The following is a 20,342-nucleotide window of genomic DNA, read 5'->3' on the forward strand; positions in this document are numbered from 1 at the left end:
CACACCAAACCTCTTGTTAATGGGGCAGTGTGAGTGTGTGTAGCACTACCACAAGCAGTGTATGGCACTCATGATACTCTGTTTTAACTCTGTTTAACAGGAGATGGAAACACAGTGAGGTGATCAGCGACCATTTCTGGAGGCGCTTTGTTCAGAACTACCTCCCTGGGCTTTATGTGAGAAAGAATTGGAGGAAATCTATTGACTATGTTACTGTTGGACAGGTAGTTATGATTGTAGATGCAAATCTCCACAGAGGACTGTGGCCTGTTAGCACAATCACCAAGGTTTTCCCAGGATCAGATGGAGTTGTTCAAGCCTCAGTGGTGAAAAGACAGTACTTATGTTCGCCCTATAACCAAACTTGTGGCGCTTCTGGAAGTGCCTGAGGACACTGACAGCACTTCTCCAAACTAATGGACTACACACTCACACACACAACAACCCACCTAATAACGATTCCCTAAATATCACCTGCTCTCTCCTCTTAAATAGACATCCCTGACCTGTACAAGTGGAGTATGCCTGTTCCTTCTGACCTTACATAGATATCGATCCTTGGAACAACGGATGGAAATTAGCCTTTGGCTATAATCCGGTGTGTTTACAATCATGTTGAATCATGTCTGTTCATTAACATGCATTGTCCCAATCAAATAAATAAATAAATAAAATATAAGGCAGTGTCCAGAAGTAATCTGACCAGAACTGACATTTACTGCTTTCCTTCTTGACTTCAGGATTTCAGAGAGTATTTGTGTGATGGGTTCTACCTCTCTCAGAAAGGAAATCAGTGAGTGAGGCTACTGTAGAGGCATGTGGAGCACCACCCTCAGACCTGGTAGTGCTTTGGTGATACAGTATATGTGCAGACAAAGTCTAAATCAAGACAATAAAACTGTAAAATAAACATTTAGTTCATCCAACTTCTTCAATTACATATTTAAAACAATTTCACATGGCCCACAGATACCAGCTGTAACAGTTCCAATCTCACGGTGAAAGCACAATTATTCTGACCTAAACATTTAACATTATTCAAGGCTCAAGTGGTGAAACAAGTGCATTACTCTAAAATAAAGTTACAGTAATAATAAGTTGTATAGAAGGAATCTCATGTCTCAAAAGAACTTAAATAAGTCAAGTGATATTGTTAACACTCACTAGATACATCTCACAATTAGAAAAGGCACATTAAATACACTCACCTACCATTACTGCCACAGATGATGATGTTCAGAAATGTGATGAGGATATTAACACTGATGTGAGTTACAGACTTGTTCCCACTGTAATCATTGTGAAATGCAGATAAAGAAGCTTGAGTAGCTATTAAAAACTGTCCAGTGTTTAGAGAACAAACCTTGAGTCCAGTGACATGCGACAAAGGTTAAAATGTCTGCATCTATATGTATATGATCAAGGCTCTTAGCACTCTGTCTCTTTGGTGTCAATGCAGTCCTGCCTGTGTAGGCGGCGCCGCTCCCGGGCCGTTGGGTTCTCGTTCAGATCCTCGCAGGAGGATCTCGTAGCCGACGAGGAGGCTCCTGCGGTTGTGAAAGCGCCGGGGGGCTCCTCTCCGAGGAGAGAGTCGCTGCTGTCCTCCTGGATTGTGGCCATCCGCGGGCCCCCGTCGCTGTCCGGACTGAGGCTGGAGCTCTCCCCTGGGGCTGCGGGTCTGGTGGCCATGAGGGACTGGTTCTGAGGGAACAGAGAAGAGGCCCCGGTCGGGTCTTCGGAGGAAAAGTGTGCTCGAGGAGGCTTGACGATGCGCACGGATGTAGATTCCAGATTGCCCAAGATTTCTTGGCTCTGCAATTAAAAACATTTATACTTGTGAACATCTAAAGAACAAGTGACTAGTACTACCACAGGAGATGAGGAGTGACTGATAATATGGTACCTGGGTGTGGACACACTAAACGCTACTAGTTACTCTTTCTGTACACCAATGCCTTCTGTATCAGAATCATAGATCTGACAGTGCAGAGAGAAAACTGAGAATTTGATGACAGATCACTTGGAAAGTTCCTTTATAATAGACCAGTGGTTTATTATAAAGAAACCACCTGAATTCTGTAGCAGAGAAGTAATGCAAACTGAAAAGTTGACAGACAATGAGTGAGAGTGGGCACAAGACAATAGTGAGCTGCAGCGGCTCACTCTTCTGCACTGATCACACTTCACTGCTGCTGCTTCATTTAGTCTATTCTGTTCCTGGTGCCTCACCAAGGCTCAGAATAAATGTGCAGCAACCCAGAGCAGGCATTGCATTAAGCAGTGAGTGAGTGCAGAAAAATATATATAAATTGTGGGCCACAGACCATGCAGTGCCCTGGACTCATGGCAACACAAGCTACGTACACACACTCACCTACAGCTGGAGCACGACTACAAACCTCCACCATCCGCTGCAGTGTGTGAAGGGGGGTCAAGGCAGAGAGCAGGTCAGTGTCCCACCCTAGCACTGACAAGCCCAGTCTATGCCCACGATCTAATCTCTGGGCTGATGAAAGCCAGGCCTGAGTCATTCATAACCTGAGTTAAACTCAAGGGCAGAGGAGCCATGGGGAGAGCAGCAATTGACTAAACCAAACCTATATCAGGAAATGGAGTTCAATCAAACTAAACCAGAAATTAAAATAAACCCTTAATCAGCATCTGTAGTTCCTTGTGCATGTTAATACTGTGGCATAGCCTTTTGAGCATGCAGTTTAAAAATTATTTCTTTACTCATAATGTCCTTTTAAAGTTAATAATTCTTAAGTTAATAAGAATTTTCATGTTGCTCCTTGATTAAACATGCCATTTCCAGGAAGACATTCTGGTATTAGTGGGACAGACTCAAGTGCATAGTTTATACAAAGAATGAAGGGGTGAACTTACACTGGGAGGGTAGTAAAAGCACTTGGCGTTTTCCTCATACTGCTGGTCCAGTCTTTTATCCTGCAGAAGCACACAGAATAGTGAGTCAGAATGGTGCACATAGAGAATTAAAAGGGAACTGTGAAGACTGACGCTTACCACACAGTGCACCAGGATGCTCAGAGGGATCCAGAAGACCAGGGAAAACACTACCACTGACCCCACAATGTTATCGGCCAAGAACTTTCCTAGAGTCAAGCATGGGTCAAATTTAAAACTAAAACCACCCACCTGTTCAGGCCTTTTCATATACACTCACCAAATGTATTGATGTTGAGTTTGTCAATAAAATCCCACAGCCTCTCTATCACATCCTGCACCTGCTTCATGCATTTGCCCTTTGATCAAACAAAATGGTCTCTGTGATTGTGTTTGAATACACTATTTAAATGTGAGAGACATAGGAGACTTACTGCTTCATCGCAGAAGCCCACAGTGCAGGGCTTCCCTTTGCGGAGGAAGAGGAAGCTCCCATTGGCCTGCACAAAAGGAGAACATGTCCCATCCTTCCTACAGCACACTTTACACGAGTGCTCCGTCTCTACAGGAGAGTTACATATAAAAGCCACAGTGCCAACATTACAACTATATCTTGGTATAAGGCAACATTATAAATCAAATCAATGTGTCTCATCAATGGAAATTCAGCCAACCCATTCAATTTAGTCTTGCTCACACTGAGTGTTTGGTTAAAGAGGGGGTATTACTCTCCTGATTTCCACATTCCTTACACTTCTATGGGGTATTATGGTTTTGAATGCTATATTTGCAGAAAATACCGTATTAGTCCACGCTTTCCTTGCTCCTCACATTAATTGACTCTCCATTCAGAGTGCTATCAAAACGTGCATCCCGCTAATGGAACTACTGCACATCACATTAAGTTTGCAAAGTTGTAGTGGGCTGAACTATGGACAGGATCATACTGTCAACCCTAAAGGAGGGTTGACAGGCCTGAGAACAATCGCAATATTACTTAAACATGCATGGATAACACTTCAGGCAATGTTTTAACATGATAGAAAACTCCAAAACTTGACTATGCATAATTTCTTAAGGATGGGTTAATACCATTGCAGGCACAGGACTGGAGGTTCTGCATGGCCTCACAGAAAGGGTTACACTCTCCATTGCGACACCTGCCGTTGTCCACACACACTGTGTCATCAGCTGCATTCACTGGGGGAGGGCATTTACTGCTGTTTCCTATGTTAAATACAGATAAGAACTGCACGTGTACTGTAAAAGTTCTTTAAATTATGAAAGTTAAAACCGTTAAAGGTTCACACCTGTACAGGAGGAAATGCCTTTACACGTTGCACTGATGGCCTCTTGGCACCTTATTCCTGCTGGCTTAAATGTGCAATTCTGACAGCACGCACTGTTTCTATCACTGTGTTTAAACAGGAAATATGAAAGCTGTTATAAAAAGATATTTAACAAAATGTGAAAAGAAAATGTCTGCTATGTAAGTAGATTCATGTGAATAGTTGAAGTCTGGGAGTGTTACCTGCAGTTAACAGCAGGTTTGAACTTGCAGTCAGCTGTGCAGCAGGGGTCATCATTGAGGTGGAGCAAACCTGGGTCACAGTCCTCACCCTCCTCCACCCGAGAGTTCCCACACACTTTGCTATTTCGCTCCTTGAAGCACACTGGGGCTTTATACCGCAGTGTCTTTCCAATAGACGTCTTGCTACAGTTGGAGAAACGCTGGAAGGAATGAAACATTATGGTTGCACAAGTCTTCATCAAGTAAAGGTGTGCCAAAACTGCAAAATAGACACACCTGTGCAAAATGCTCTTGTTGCAATGGTAAACCTAAGTATTTGTAAAGGTCTTCGTTTTCACTATACTGCACTGGTAAGAATTGTCTTATGTGTGTACACTGACACCGTGTTTGTAAGGTACCTTGTTGTTGTAGTGATCCCCGCTCACAGCAATGGGGTACATGACGAACTTCCCCCCTTGGTCGTCACTGGGGGCACACTGAGGGATGTTGTCAGGATCATGTTCAGCTCCAAAGTTGTGTCCTAGCTCATGAGTGGTCACCAAATCTGCCTCCTAATACAACCATAAAGACCAATTTTACTTTAAATTCCCATTAAAAAAAGAATAAATAATAATAAGAACCTTTGTTAGGATGGTTTTGCCATAATTCTTGGTGCTGGTCAGGCCTGTGTTCAGATAGCTCGGTTTCTTGGCTGAGGCAGAGGGATAGTAGGCTACAATAAAATAAAATAAGTATGAAAAGAATTACCTACATGAGTAGTTTGAATGATCACCACCATAAGCCACACTTTGAATAAATCCGCTGACCTTACAGAGCAAAAGAAACATGACATTATGTGTCTTTTTGTTATTAAAACAAAATATTGAACAATAACAGATCTGGAGTATAGCACAATAGTTAAGACCAACAACTGAGTACAGTTGGGGTAGAAAATTTTATTGTGAGCCTACTTACGTTTGGGACATAGGCCACCCAGTGCATGGGGTTTGGAGGGAGCCACATAAGCTAGACCCAGAGTGCCCTCGTCAAAGTCCTGATATGTGAAAAGGTGAGCCAGACACACACTGGACGCATTTTCTGCTATGTCTGCACTGAATTGCTATGAAACAAAAACGCCATAGTCATAAAACCACAAACCTTTATTCTGTAGCATTATAAGATATGATTATCTTGTGATGTAAGGTATTTATGGTTTAAAAACAAATTCTCCAAATAAAGAAGCTACTTGGATGACTTTTCTATTACTATAACATTCTAACTGTACTTTTATTACCTGCTTAATTTTATTACTGATTCACTTTGAAACAGTACCTCTAGGAGCTTCTTCACATCCCAGGCCTCCTTTCCCTTCACAGTGCTGTTTTCCATGTTGTAGTGGATCCAGGAGCGAGGGTCACGGCCTGGTGGAGGCTTTGTGGGTTCTTTGTTGATGATAATCTGAAACAATTTCCAAGTATCAGTAGGACATTAGATATAAGAGAAAACAACAAAACGATGTTTTCTGGCTTCCCAGGCATGTTAGCATCTAATTTCACACAAAAGTATTAGAAAAGAGAGCCCTCAGGTACCTGTTGGATCTGTACCCCATACCCTTTGAACTCCTCATCCCATGTTGTGTTTCTATAAATGTCATCAACTCGATCAATCAGCTCAATCTATGGGATAAAAAAACAATACGTTATTAGTATGACAATATAGTAAAAAAAAAAAAAAAAAGACCATTTGCTCAGTAAGATTAGACACTCAGGTAAAATGGAGTACCAGGTAGTTTAGAGTGACACTCTCTTGTCCTCTCCCCATGTGTCTATAAAAGCGGTAATCAGCCACCAGCAGCAGTGGGCATGTGTTCTTCTTGTGGTCATGGACTTGTCTCTTCTCTCTCCTTTGGGGTTCTAAAAATGCAAAAAAGACATTTCAAATCAGTCCTCTAAACACTCCAGCTCCAACATGAAGCAAAAGCAAAAGTACTAGAGTTCTAATACCATGCTCCTGTGGCCCATGATTTCGCCCTATCTCTGACAGAAGATACTTGTCTTCAGCATGCATATAGCCACACACTTTTGGAGAAGCCATTCGACTCAAATTTTTTATGTCTTCAGAGCGATAAACGAGAAGGTTGCCCTCAGCTGCTGAATTGGTGAACCTCCATAATGGCTGCAAAAATAGCAATAAAACTGAAACACAGCAAATAATAATAATCACAACATAATGTGTCAACAAAGTTTGTACTTCTATTGTATATTCAGACTCTGCAGTAAGTATGTGTGCAGAAAACTCATTGCCATCTATGTGTGCTTGGACACGTGAATGTTCTTCCCCTGCAAAAGATGATTGACAATCAAAAGCCATGTTAATAATCTATGCACCTTGAAAAAATAAAATAAAACTTTAACTCACCGACAACATGTCCTGTGAAATAGTTCTGAAGCTGAACATCATAGTCCTTCCCTTTACCATTTTTATCAACAAACACAACCTTAAAGTCCTCAGTAAAAAGGCCAGTGTTAGAGGTCAGATACAGCTTGAAGTTCCTAAAAAGTCAGAAATGGTGTTCACTTTAGATATTCCTCATAAACTGAGAGATGCTGATTACACCAAGAGCAGGAGATCACATATTGGTGACCAGTGACTGACCACTTGTTCCCCTTTATGTGGTCCTGCAGAGCGGAATAGTCTTTGTCACTTGTTTCATTGTAAATGTAGAGAGTAAATTGGTCAGATTTACTGAATAGTTTTATTTGAAAACTTCCAAAGCTCCCACTTCATGTCCAATCAAATAGCTTAACTGGTACCACTAGTACAGCTTTTAAAGGGGTCGTCTTTGGCAACCAAAATTTAACTGAAACGAGCACATAGACGACACCAATACACGACATAGGAAGCTGTTTGCGGACCTGTTCAGAGCAGTGAAGCTGACCAGTCTCTCTAGGTGCGAATGGGTGTGGACATCTCTTCTTCTCACGGAGTGCATCTGGAGACTCGACAGCGGAAGGACGACAAAATCCGACAGAATTGTGTGAAGATCATCTATCCATATTGATTAGTTCATGCAATGAAAATACAAGGAGAGCAAAGAGGATGAAAACCGTATCACATGTATAACAAAAACCAACTAAACAAGATATTGACCATACTTCACGTACCGTATTTTTTGCTTTGGTTGCGGTCCTCTTCGTTAAAAATGTTAATGGCGCCGATTACCCAGTAGGAAACCACTAAATTGAACAAAATTGGTGTCTTCATTGTATACCTATGAATTAGTTTAACTCTGGCATGATCAGGAATTTAGGAATTAACCGATTTTGTCCGTTAGGTATGCTTTTTCAGGATCACAGCTACCCGGAAGTGGAATGACTGCAAAACATCCGCAGTGAACGGATGGGCCGGAGGGACAATTCAGAATCCGCACAAAAATGAGCATTTTATGCGAGCCACTTGGTTCAAATTGTGTTATTTTCACATGTGTAAATTATTTTATTTCTTTCAATGTACTATGCATTTGATTTTTAGGTAGGCTTGTCTCTATGATGGAACGCTGATATCCTACCTATGATGTGAAACGTACAAATAGGTAAAACCTTACGGTACTCTAATACGATATACTTTATTTTTAACATATCAAAGTACTCTTGGTAAAAAAAAAAAAAAATTAAATACATGGTGGTTTATAAAATGCTTTATTCTTTTTAGCCAATACACTGGAATCCAAACAGTTCCTCAAAGGTTTTGAGCACTGCAAAGTGAATATCAAAACAATAGTGGTTTAGATAATTTATGACAATCACTAGACAGATGAACAAATCTGTATGGAAATTTACCATTTTGACCATTTTAAATGTGATAATAGCAATTGCCCCATTCCAGTGTGACATCTAAGACAAAGATTTATACTAGAACCTCATTTTGATCAAAAGAGCTCAAGAGCCATGCTTCAAAAACAATGATACAAGGAAATAAGCATTTAAAACAACCGTCTTAACAATGTTGGGTTAAAATTGTTGCCAGCTTGTAATGAACACTGGCTACTCCATTATAGATCTCAAATGCTCAAACCGCAACCCCTCGTCTAAAGGGCATAGACAAAGGTTTGGAAAAGGCCCAGATGTAATATTTGCTTTAAAGCATTAGTCCAAAAAGCATTTCCAGTCAAAAGCTGATGGCAGGTTATGCAAGTAGAGGTAAAACTGCACATATACAAAACAGGACAAACCAAAAGGAATGGACAAGTTTTTCATTACTTCAAATCTAAACAGTGAAAATATTTTTTATTTGAAATTTCCATTCACAACTCTAAGCAATGGGAATCATAGGAAGAATGAGGAGCATTCAGGAATGAGGAAATTACTTAAGATGAGATTTAGTTGTCATTTTCAGCCTCTCCTCCATCTCCCTCGCCATCACCCTCTTCACCAGCATTATCAGAGGTCCATAGCTGTGAAGACACGAAGAAGGGAGATTGTGTTAAAGAGTCCATATTTTCCCATTTTAAAAATGTGCTAGTTTGTCACCATCATGGAGCCAGCACATTTTTAGGGATTTACAGTTCCATGACAGAAAATAGAAACTTACTGTGAGGTTGTCTCTCAATAGCTGCATGATCAGAGTGCTGTCTTTGTAGGACTCCTCATTTAGTTTGTCCAGTTCAGCAATGGCTGCATCGAAGGCCTACAACAACATGAGAACAATTATTAGGAATGCCTGAATATACTTTGTAATTTTCCCCCTGCATCAAATATACACACTTCTTTTGCCAGAGTGCAGGCTTCCTTGGGTGAGTTGAGAATTTCATAATAGAAGACTGAGAAATTCAGAGCCAAGCCCAGGCGAATGGGATGAGTAGGATCCATCTCCGCCTTACAGAATTCCAGTGCATCCTCATATGCCTTTTTGGAATTTGCAGTAGTGTCTAGAGGGAAAAAAACCCAATCCATTATTTCACAACCATCATATTTTATCATAATATTAACCTGCATATTGAGGAGACATGAACGTTCTCATTTTCAGTATACAGACAATGTCTCAGAATATCCAAAATTCACTCAATGAACGGCATACAGTTCCCTTTAGTAGCCAGTCACATACTAGCCTGTTACAAGTCTAGCCAATGTGTTGGGATTGGCATTCGAAATGGAATACAACTTACCCTTTTTATCAGCCTCACTGGCTACCTCAGCAAGGTAACGGAAGTAGTCTCCCTTCATCTTCAAATAAAAAACATAGCTCTCAGCATTGTCCTTAGAGTCTGGAATTAAATATTGATCCAGCAGCTCCTGTAGAGAGAATAAAACTATATCAGCCCACTTCCTCGAGGTGTACAGCTGTGGTTTTATTTCCTGTATTTAGTGATGCGCATAAAACAGAATAGATTCTCAATAACAAATTCCAGATAATTAAAACGATCTGAAACAGGAACAAATTTTCCTTTAAGGAATTCAGCACCTGCAAATTGAATATTTAAATATCACACAGTGAAAAGTTACACTATACAGTATTTAATATCTTGGGTTTGTTACGTCTTCTGGGGAAAAGCTACAGAGCAGTTATGCTGAAACACCAAAACAATAAGCCCACACAGGAGGACAACAAAAAGGTGCTGACAGCAGTGCAATGTTTAAGACTTAAGGGGCACACTCAAAGCAATCTAAGTTCTGTCATTACCAGTTGAAATATTTTGACTAGTGACAAGGACAACCTAAATTGCCATTATCAGTTAAATAGATGTGACATATTGTCATGTATCCCTAGCCTTAAGATATGCATGAGAGAAATAATAAATCATTAGTTATTGCACTAGATTCAACATCAGTTGCTCACTTTATATCTAGATTGGAAAACCTTTTCAGGATGCTCCATGGAACAAATGTTCATTAAAATCTACAAATGGCCTTTTTTGTTCCCAGGGTTTGTTGAAGAAAGAGAAAGCTGCAAAGCTTGCAGCAATACCACAAACAAGTTAAGGCATGAGCACTGACACATTCAGGCATCCACTGAAAAGGTACCAGTCCCGGAAAAAGGCTAAAAAGGATATAGTTTACAATGGATACAGCTGTAAGTGTAGGAAAAAAAATGTAGTTTTTTTTATTTCCTTCTTTACTCTTTAAAGCTGGTCATGAGGTACTCTGAGTAGCAAACATCTTTACAATCTGGCAAAGCCAGGCTCTGAGCCAATGAATCTAAATTGCTAAAAAAGACAGTAGGAGGACTCCATACCATTACCAGTAACCACAGACCACAGGCCCCACAAGATAAGTGCAGATTACATGCAATAATTATAAGTAAAAGCATTAAATATAATGGTGATGTCATGTAGTTTTTTACTCAAATTGTTCCATATCAAATATTCAGAGAATACATGTTGAATAAGTTCAGAAGTAAAAACTCTTTGATTACCAAGACAGTGTGGCAGATCGTTTTCAGCTCCTCCTCCACTTTCTCCTGATACTCCTTGACCAGCTTGTGTTTAGACTCGCTCGGGTCTGTTTTGGACCCAATGCTGGTGAGCATCCTCCATGCAGACCGCCTCGCCCCGACCACGTTTTTATACGCCACCGACAGCAGGTTCCTGTGCTCTATTGACAGCTTTTCGCCCTTCTGTGTGACGCTCTTCATGCAGTTGGCCATGTCTTCAAAGCGCTCAGCTTGCTCTGCCAGCTTGGCCCTCTGGATGAGCTCTTCTATTTCCATTGTTTAAACTGATTTCTGGACGGGACAAAGAAAAACTGTCGAATTTCTGGAGTACTTGAGAAGGGATGCGGGTTTTAAACACTGCAAGAAATTAACCTGCGGAAAAGGGTAGGCGTGTGAAATAACACATGAAGAACGTCGTGTACGGTTAAGAAATTATGATTACGCTAAACTACCACAAACAGCATCGTTTAGCCGCCATCAGTACTCATTTAATGAAACTACCTACAAATAAAAACACAATCAGCCAATCGTGTAAAACACCCGCTGGTTTCACGTTGAGCCCCCGCCACAAAGCAGTCTGGAGGGGCTAACTAGCTAGGTAACGCTAGCATGAGCGAAATTTAGCTTTAGCAAGCTACACTGGCCACTCCTTTCTCTTCAACTCGACCATGAGCACTACTCCTACACTCACAAAGCGTTTGGGAGACTGCCCTTTTCTCGACTCAACACATCTACAACACGTGTATCAAAATCAAACGATAGAATTGTTCCTACCTGCCAAATTTCAATTTTGCTTCACGAATTGATACGGCTTGAAAGGTTAACCAGAGGAGCAGAAACGGCGGTGAAAAACCACCTTAACTTGCTAAGCTTGAGCAGTCGAACCGAGGGGCAGCTCTCCAATTGTAAATCTTGCTCAGTACTGATTGACAGTACGACTCGAGGGTACAGACCAATCGTTGTCCTGCACTGGGTGCGTGGGCGGGTCTTGTGCTTAGGTTTGATGAGTGCGCTGCAGTGACCGCACAACGTCACCACACTGCCGTGCTCAGCGGCAGCCAATCAGCGCGCGCTTTTTGTCGTGATTTTCACACGCTGTAGGCTCTGGTCCGCGTGGTAGGCGGGCGTGGCACTCCACACAGTTTCACGTTGTTGGATCTATAATGTGATTTTGCATTAGTGGCTGTATTCTATATAGTCCTAAAGTTTAACTATGAACTGTAGACTTCAATATTAGGCTAGATTCACACAGTATACCCTCAAGAAACCTATACAGCCTGTGCATGTGCTATGAGTCTCTTTATCAAACCCCCTTAACCAAGGGGCCATAGTATGTAAAACCTTTTAGGTTTTTTAATACTCAAAGTATTATTTGGTTGATGCATGAGTCCATTGTCCTTCATTTGAGAAAATTCAAACTCTAAAAATATGTATTTTCACTGACCATTCCTACACAACTACCTTAATAATCTGTATGATTATTTAAAAAAATAAATAGAATTGAGCCTCCGGGTCATGTAGCCCTAGACATTTTCCAACAAAATGCTTGCTACCACTGCTTGCTAAACAATGTAATGCCACAATGATGAGTCCAGCAGTTTTGAACATCAATGGACCTGTTTTTGTTAGCAAGCCATTTTAGATTAAAATGAACAAAATGTAAAACTATTATCTGTGTACATCTATTTCAAAATACCTGAAAAAGAGCATGTTTTTGAAGGCAAATTTAGCTAATTATTGCAAAACAATCTTTAATATTGGCCTACCAGGGAAGCACAGGACCAAACAAAGCTTTTCTGAGAAGCAGATGGTCTTTAAGCCAATAGTGCTTGTATAGCCTATTATTATCAGTGATGCACTCCTTATTTTGTTGTTCCCTCTGAAACCAGCTCTCTCAACTTCACTCATGGTGCAGCAGAGGCAGACCATTTTATGGGGTTGCCACAATGCCTGGTTTTCTAATACATTTCTACATTTTCTCACAAATGTTGAGCATTATTTATCCCTAATATTAAACTCTTCTATACAAGTCAAGCAGCACTGAACCATTTAAATTAGTGAAGAGAACAAAACTGGCCTCCAGTTTCACACATTAGCTCAATGTGTTTTCTGAGTATGCCACCCTAAATGAGTCACATGAAGTCCCTTGTCACCAGTAGGCCACCAATATTCTATAAATAGCAGTAGTTAATGGTTTGGGAAATCCCAGGGCATTAGGTCTACTTTTTGAAGTGCTTACAGAATGTTACCAGCACATTATAGACTACTACTCAGAGTTTAGATATCGTCTACAGCAGTAATTGGAAGAATATGGTCTTCTGTGAAGTTGTACTTGATAATCATTAAAGATGAATGAGGATGAAAGGTCCATTGTTTTTACAAACCTGTTAATGACCCTGCATCATCAAGGAGTAACGTTTGCATGTTAGGTATGGGTAAATTGTAAAATCAACCAACAGATTATTTGGGTAAATCATTCTCAAACAAAGTTCTGTGCACCCCACAGTCTCCACACCACTAAATCTATACTGTCCAAATTGCATTGCACTTTCGCTGTGGAATGCATTGACTTTCTGGTGAGACATTTTAGAGCTCTGGAGCCTAGAAATGTTGTGCTCATAATGTGCACAAACTCAGAACTTTCACTCATGAATACAAGGGAATGTGTGGAATAGACTGAGATCAATAGAAAAACAATGACATAGAAAACGGGTCTACACCATTGGTCTGCAACCACTCTAAAAAGAGCCACATGCACCTCTATAAAGCCTCCAGTACAGCTCTTTGCACTTTGATTGAAAAAAAAAGTAAAGAAATGGGTATACGTTAGTTTGTGTGTGTGTGTGTGTGTGTGTGTGTGTGTGTGTGTGTGTGTGTGTATGTATATATATATATATATATATATATATATATATATATATATATATATATATATATATATATATATATATATATATATATATATATATATATATATATATATATATATATATAAAACACTTCCAATAACTTCAGAAAGTTCACATATACAAAATATCATATAAGCCTATTCTTTATAATGTATTAATAGCTGCAAACAGTTGACTTACTTCTGTTAAATAAATGTATTAATCAGTTCAATCAATCGTCTCGTTACTCGTTATTTTAAAAAAAAGGGTGGATCTTTGTGAGTTTGGTTTGAAATGGGCCAATGTGGTACTTTTGCTGATCAAGGTTGCACACCTCTGATCTTGTTGTTTCGGAGAGGGTAATGAGAATGTGTTGCCTTGTACTGCCCTCTGCTGGAAGCAACGGTCTTCGGTGTGTGACAGAAACGAGCAACGTCTGCCCCAGTCTTCTCTACTTTGTTCATTTCTCATCTCTACTGCATGCCAGGCCTCGGGACTAGCTCTGAGGTTCAGAAACTTGGCCCCCATTCAACTGAAACCTCATGATGCCAAATGATTTCTGTAAAGACAATTTTATCCAGGGCTAAATCAGTATCTGTGCTGAGTGAAGAGACCACACTCTGACCCACACTCTGACCCACATTCTGACCTTTTCATCACACTCTGACCCACACTCTGACCCACAGACCACACTCTAACCCACACTCTGACCCACAGACCACACTCTGACCACACTCTGACACTGACCCATAGGCCGCACTCTGACCACACTCTCACCCACACTCTAACCCACAGACCACACTCTGACCCACACACTGACACTGACCCATAGGCCACACTCTGACTGCACTCTGACCCACAGATCACACTTTGACCCACAGACCCGACCACAGACCCGACCAACAGACCACACTCTGACCCACAGATTCAACCACAGACCACACTCTGAACCACAAATCACACCCTGATTACACTCTGACCCACAGACCACACTGACCACATTCTGACCACACTCTGACCACACTCTGACCACACTCTGACCACACTCTGACCCACGCTCTGACCCACAGCAAATGGCAGGGCTGTGGGTTGTACCTGGCAGGGTGCTGGGAGGGTTGTGGGAGGTTGACGGTTGGACTGAAGACAACAGAAACTGTTGCAGGCTTGTACATGTCGCAGAGATTCTGCTGTATGTGTCACTGGTATACACTCACGCTTAGACTCTGCCAACGAGTGTGAAGTGAAACTGAGCAGGGCCAATCCCTCAGCAGTTAAATCTACACCAATAAGTTATCAACTGTCTTGAAAACACTATTTTCCATTATTGACCTAAGTCAATTTGATTTATCCAACTTTAAGTACCACACACTCACCTCAAGAGATCTGTTTCTGGTTCAGCAGAGGATCTTCTGATCACACCACCTGCATAATGTCCTCAAAATATGACAAAGTCTGATGTGATTAATGTCCGTCTCATGAACCGGGCTGGTACAATTAGAATCCAGATGGAGGACAGGTCAGAATTCTGTGGTAAATTTTCTGATTAACTGAATTTGTTTATCTTGTTTATGGTTAATCTCTGTAATTACTGGGCCTATGAAAGAAAGACTGACTCCAAGTTCCCTGTCAGCCCAAATAAACTAAGGTCTAATTATTTTAGAATAGCTCCTTATTCATCCCCAAAGATGTGATTGCTGTAAGTTTAAAGGGCTTAAGTTTAATTTTTCAGGTTTTTAGATGCCAACAATGAATTATAACATTTGTCAATGGACTGTTTGATCATATATTTAAAAAACACTGTAGAGTGGTGGCCTCCATTGCAAATTACAACATTATTAGGGATGCACCGATACCACTTTTTCCAAAACGAGTATGAGTGCTTCATTTTGAGTAGTCACCGAGAGCAAGTACCGATACCAGACATTATTTTTACAGGGTTCAATAATAGTTGTAAATCTTCATGGGATTTTCATAATATAGCCTACTTTTTCATCTTAAAATACTCATTTGAAAGGCTGTTTTAAATATCTACTGAAATCACTGTATCCATCCATCCATTTTTCTTCAGCTTATCCTTGGTGGGGTCATGGGGCAGCAGTCTAAGCAGGGTCTCTCAGACGTCCCTCACCCAAGACATTTCCTTCAGCTCCTCTGGTGGGACATGCCTGATACACCTCCCTAGGGAAGCGTCTAGGAGGCATCTGGCATTGATGTCTGAGTCACCTCAGCTGCTCCTCGTGATGTGTAGGAGCAGCGGCTCTACTCCAAGCTACTTGAGCTCCACACCCTATCTCTAATGGAGCCAGGCCACCCTGCTGAGGAAACTCATTTTGACCGCTTGTATCTGCAATCTTGTCCTTTCAGCCAAAGCTCACGATCATAGGTGAGGGTAGGAACTCAGATTTACTGGTAAATCAAGAGCTTTGCCTTTCGACTCAATTCCTTCTTCCTCACAACAGTTCGATACAGTGACCACATCACTGCAGAAGGTGCACCAATCCACCAGTCAATCTCACTCTCCATCCTTTCCTCACTCATGAACAAGAGTCCTCCACTTGATGCAAAGACTCTCCACCCACCCGAAGAGGGCAATCCATCTTTTTTGGTCAAGGACCATGGTCTCGGATTTGGAGGAGCTGATTTTCATCCCAGCTGCTTCACACTCGGCTGCAAATGACCTGCAAAAGGTCGAATGCCTTCTCCAGATCCACAAAGCACATGTAGACTGGTTGGGCAAACTCCCATGTGCCCTCAAGCACCTGACGGAGAGTATAGAGCTGGTGCAGTGTTCCGTGACCAGGATGAAAACCACAATGTTCCTGAATACGAAGTTTGACTATCGGTCGGATGCTCCTCTCGGATACCCTGGAATAGACCTTACTGGGGAGGCTGTTCATCAGAGAAGTAACCCTGAAGTGACAAGCTATTTGATAACACGCAAATGCATTACCCATGCTGGGCATAAAGTTAGCCATAGTCAGATATCAGGGGTAAATTTGCACATTTCTCTTGTTTATGCACTGACAAGAAGTGAAACTAGCAGCACATAACTGCAAAGCAAAGCAAACAGTTATTCCAATTACATAACTAGAACAATGATACCAGAGCAATGCATATAAAACTTATCTGATCAATAACAACATGGCCACATCTGTGTCACTCTCGCTCCTTTCTCTTTCTTTGAGCTCTCTCCTCAAACGTTTTCTGCAAATGCCATACAGCAATTTGTCTGTCACGAGAACAGACTCCCGAGAGTTGACCGCGGGTTGGTGGCAACCAAGTTGCATGTCTGTTTTTTCTACTCAAACACCACAAAATCACATTTGTAACCACCAGAGGGACTTTGAAATACATTAAATAAGTTAAAGATTTTTATTTAGTAATGCTTCAAGCGCTCCTTTAATTTTTGTCAAGATTGAAGAATCACATTGGTCTCTCAAAAATATACTGAACAATATATAATTATCACAATTATTAAGTATATTATTAAGCATAGAGACACCATGAATAATATTATTTTAAATAATTATTTCACTTGAATTGTCTCAAATAATATATTACTATATGTGACCTTTATTGAATTAAGATATTGTTGCTGTGAAAATTCCTTTGATATGAAACAATTCTTTTGCTATGTCTACACAATAGATGGATCCAGATATCCCCAACTGTGACAATGTTATGCACTCGTGTCTGTGCACTCATGAGCAGTTCACATGATCTCAAACCTCTGCTGCAAGTTCCTCCTAAAGACGCCTTTCAGGTTTGACCACACTTCTGTTCTGGGAGGATTCCTTTGAGCTCCTCTGTGGGCGAAAAGAAGAGCTGCACCCAAAACACAAACTAACAAAACAAATTAGAACCTAGAAAAAAAAAACTGTTTCCCCCTTCCCTGTCCTATAAAGCTACCAAAATGAACACTGTTAACACTGAACATGTGCCATTCAACCATACCTATGTGCAGTACTCAAGTCACTTTACAGAGATGTTACATTAGAGTCTATTTTAAGTTTGTTTTTTAAGTCTATTTTTTTAATTATTTAAAGCCATTTATCTATTATCTTGTTTTATTACATGTACCATTTTCGTTCTGTTCTTTAACTGCGGTGCAATATTGGAATTTACCCACTGTGGGACTAATAAAGGCATATCTTATCTTATCTGTCACTTACACCATTTACAAGATTGTTAACTAGCAAACAATGTAATATTTGTTTCATTGCATGTATTCCTTTATGCTCCGAGTGTGTATCTGTGATTTGTGGATTCTTCAAATCTGCCCTAAGATGCTAAACCTGATGAGCGAGAGCAGGTGACGGCAAGTGGCAGAGCTGGTTTTCCATCCCTCACTAACTAACCTGCTCACTCAATGCCCACAGAGCGCCAAGATGCTAGAAAAGGCCAAAGACTTAACACATGGGATCTCAGACATACAAGTGCATCTGAAAGGGCTTTTCTGCCTCAGCTTCTTGAGAATCTCCATATTTTAAAAACGCACTATGTTACTTTTCTGGAAGAGAGTCTGCTATTTGCTTGTGTCCATGGAGATGTTACTGCTATGCTTGTAGTCCACAGTATGGCATTAAATCTGAAAAAAAAACAAAAAAAAAACTTATAGAATCTACCTTCTAACTAGAGGTGGGTAGTACTCAGTTACATTTACTCAGTTACATTTACTTGAGTAGCTTTTTAACTTTTCTAGCAGCAGACAGAGTGAAATGAGTTAAACATTGTTGTTTCTTGTACACTCTTATTTATTTTTGTGTCTATCCTTTGATACTAGATTTTGTTCATTATTTAACGTGTTGTCCTTCAAATTACATTTAATTCAAATTATAAATCAGATGTCACGTCCCGACAGTTACTCTTTAAGTTACTTAATTTTTACAAACACTTTTTAACTCTTACTTGAGTAACAATTTCTTGGTGCACTACTTTGTACTTCTACTTGAATAATATTATTTTGATGTAGTCTTGCTCTTACTTAATCACAATGTTTGTCTACTTTACCCACCTCTGATCCTAACTAACAGATAAAACATCACCATAAAGAGGAGGGGTTTATCTGTTCTCCGGTTTTGAACAGGAAGTCAATGTTCACATTTCTTTTACTAAGCTATATCTATATTGCAATTTACAATGAACATAATATAATGATGATCTACTCATGTTATAGTTCAATACTAAGTACCTGAAAATAATAAAAATGAATGAATAAATGAAGAATAATTTTCCACAATAAGTGATGTAGTGCTTTGAGTGCCTAATGGACAAATAAATGTCGGTCGGTCAACTCATTTATTTGACTCTCTTATTATTATGGGTTTTGTGGGCAGCTGACAGGTGTTTGTTAGTGCATTAGCAGTGTACTTTTGACAGATTTTCTATGTTGTTGGAATGCAGCATGTTCTGTTCAACTACATTCCTTCTACCACAACTTCTACCGACTCACTTCTTCTGAAAGAATAGAATATGTTCGAATCAAAAGTGTTTGTGACATTAAATAAGTGTCTGAACATTCCATATTAGTTGCTGTGAGAAAATTGACTGGATAATGCTTTAGTGTGAGTGAGAACGTACATGCAAAACAATGTGTTAGTGAGAGCATGCTAGAGATACAGGTGTGCCCGGCCCTCACTGTCTCTAACTGTTTTTACTGTCATCACTGTGAGGCTTGTGATAAACATCTCTGAGGATCAGCAAAACGCTTTCACTTAGTGCCCCCCTCCACAGAGGCAGGTACAAGGCAAACAGACACTCATCAGGGCCAGCCCACAATGTCAATACCAACATCTGAACACCATCACTAAGTCCTGTTCCAGCTAAATGTCAAGAGAAACAATACCTCTTTATGCTTTATTCACTCAGGTACAGTATGCTCCCAGAAGGACCTACAAGGCTAAAAGATACATGTGTTTTAGACTGTCTTATCTTCACAATGTTTATCCAATAATAGCCCCCAAAACATCTGCTCAGTCAGATGCAGTTAATGCCCCCTCAGATAAGTGCAGACATGCCCCACAATGTCAAAACTGGGGCTGGATTTGCATCTGATCCCCCCCCCCCCTGCAGGATTCCCAGAGAGAAAGGATAACGCTCTTTCTATCACAATCCGTGATGGGGGCACCAAACTGTCAGATGTAACAGCAGTTTTGGTGAGAATGAAAAACAGCTGCACAACAGCAAGTCTATAGGAAACACTAAGACATTGCTGCTGCTATTATTTTAGTGTCTGATTTTTGGAATCCAAAGTGAATATGACTCTGCAAAGCCAACAGAGAGCAGGATCCAGAGCTCCGGGGGAGGGGCAGGGGTTTCTGCCTATGACAGGGGGCAGGGAGGGGTATGTACTTTGAATATGGCAGATAGCATCTTAAGCCTCTTCTCTCCTGAACAAAGCTGTTTGTTGTCTCTGTTTTCATGCCATGCATCTGGGTTGTTGGATGTGTTATACATTTGAGACCCCGGGAAAGCCTCAAAAGACCACAGTGATAGTTGGAAATTATCATTAAGGCATCTTAAATTGTAAACTTCTAAGAATTTCACAAAATTTGAAATCCAAATGCTCAAAGCAACCACCCAGTAACACTGTCCCCACACTGTCCAGTTCT

At 40.6% G+C, this 20,342-nt stretch overlaps 2 protein-coding genes across 4 annotated transcripts; both read right to left on the bottom strand.

Annotated features, from left to right (window-relative positions):
- Positions 1-899: 899 nt before the first annotated feature.
- Positions 900-7,811, bottom strand: adam17a (ADAM metallopeptidase domain 17a). The gene is made up of 19 exons (XM_033988603.2): positions 7,579-7,811; positions 7,330-7,462; positions 6,833-6,966; positions 6,665-6,753; positions 6,418-6,589; positions 6,197-6,327; positions 6,004-6,090; positions 5,747-5,872; positions 5,390-5,534; positions 5,056-5,147; positions 4,834-4,986; positions 4,436-4,635; positions 4,215-4,318; positions 3,997-4,131; positions 3,339-3,466; positions 3,185-3,263; positions 3,025-3,113; positions 2,887-2,946; positions 900-1,812 (listed from the first exon to the last, which is right to left on the bottom strand). The coding sequence occupies exons 1-19, from the start codon at positions 7,676-7,678 to the stop codon at positions 1,429-1,431; spliced, it is 2,541 nt and encodes an 846-aa protein (XP_033844494.1). The 5' UTR covers positions 7,679-7,811; the 3' UTR covers positions 900-1,428.
- Positions 7,812-8,096: 285 nt separating this feature from the next.
- Positions 8,097-11,766, bottom strand: LOC117390804 (14-3-3 protein theta-like). 3 transcript variants are annotated; one of them, XM_033988608.2, is made up of 6 exons: positions 11,618-11,766; positions 10,826-11,134; positions 9,579-9,705; positions 9,178-9,341; positions 9,005-9,100; positions 8,097-8,867 (listed from the first exon to the last, which is right to left on the bottom strand). In XM_033988608.2, the coding sequence occupies exons 2-6, from the start codon at positions 11,117-11,119 to the stop codon at positions 8,793-8,795; spliced, it is 756 nt and encodes a 251-aa protein (XP_033844499.1). In that variant the 5' UTR covers positions 11,120-11,134; positions 11,618-11,766; the 3' UTR covers positions 8,097-8,792. The 3 variants fall into 3 exon arrangements, with proteins under 3 accessions (XP_033844499.1, XP_033844498.1, XP_055086880.1); XM_033988607.2 differs by having other exon boundaries at positions 10,826-11,215; positions 11,618-11,732; XM_055230905.1 differs by having other exon boundaries at positions 10,826-11,165; positions 11,618-11,729.
- Positions 11,767-20,342: the final 8,576 nt, after the last annotated feature.

The sequence above is a fragment of the Periophthalmus magnuspinnatus genome, chromosome 22, assembly GCF_009829125.3.
Source record: "Periophthalmus magnuspinnatus isolate fPerMag1 chromosome 22, fPerMag1.2.pri, whole genome shotgun sequence".
Taxonomy (NCBI): Eukaryota; Metazoa; Chordata; class Actinopteri; order Gobiiformes; family Gobiidae; genus Periophthalmus; species Periophthalmus magnuspinnatus.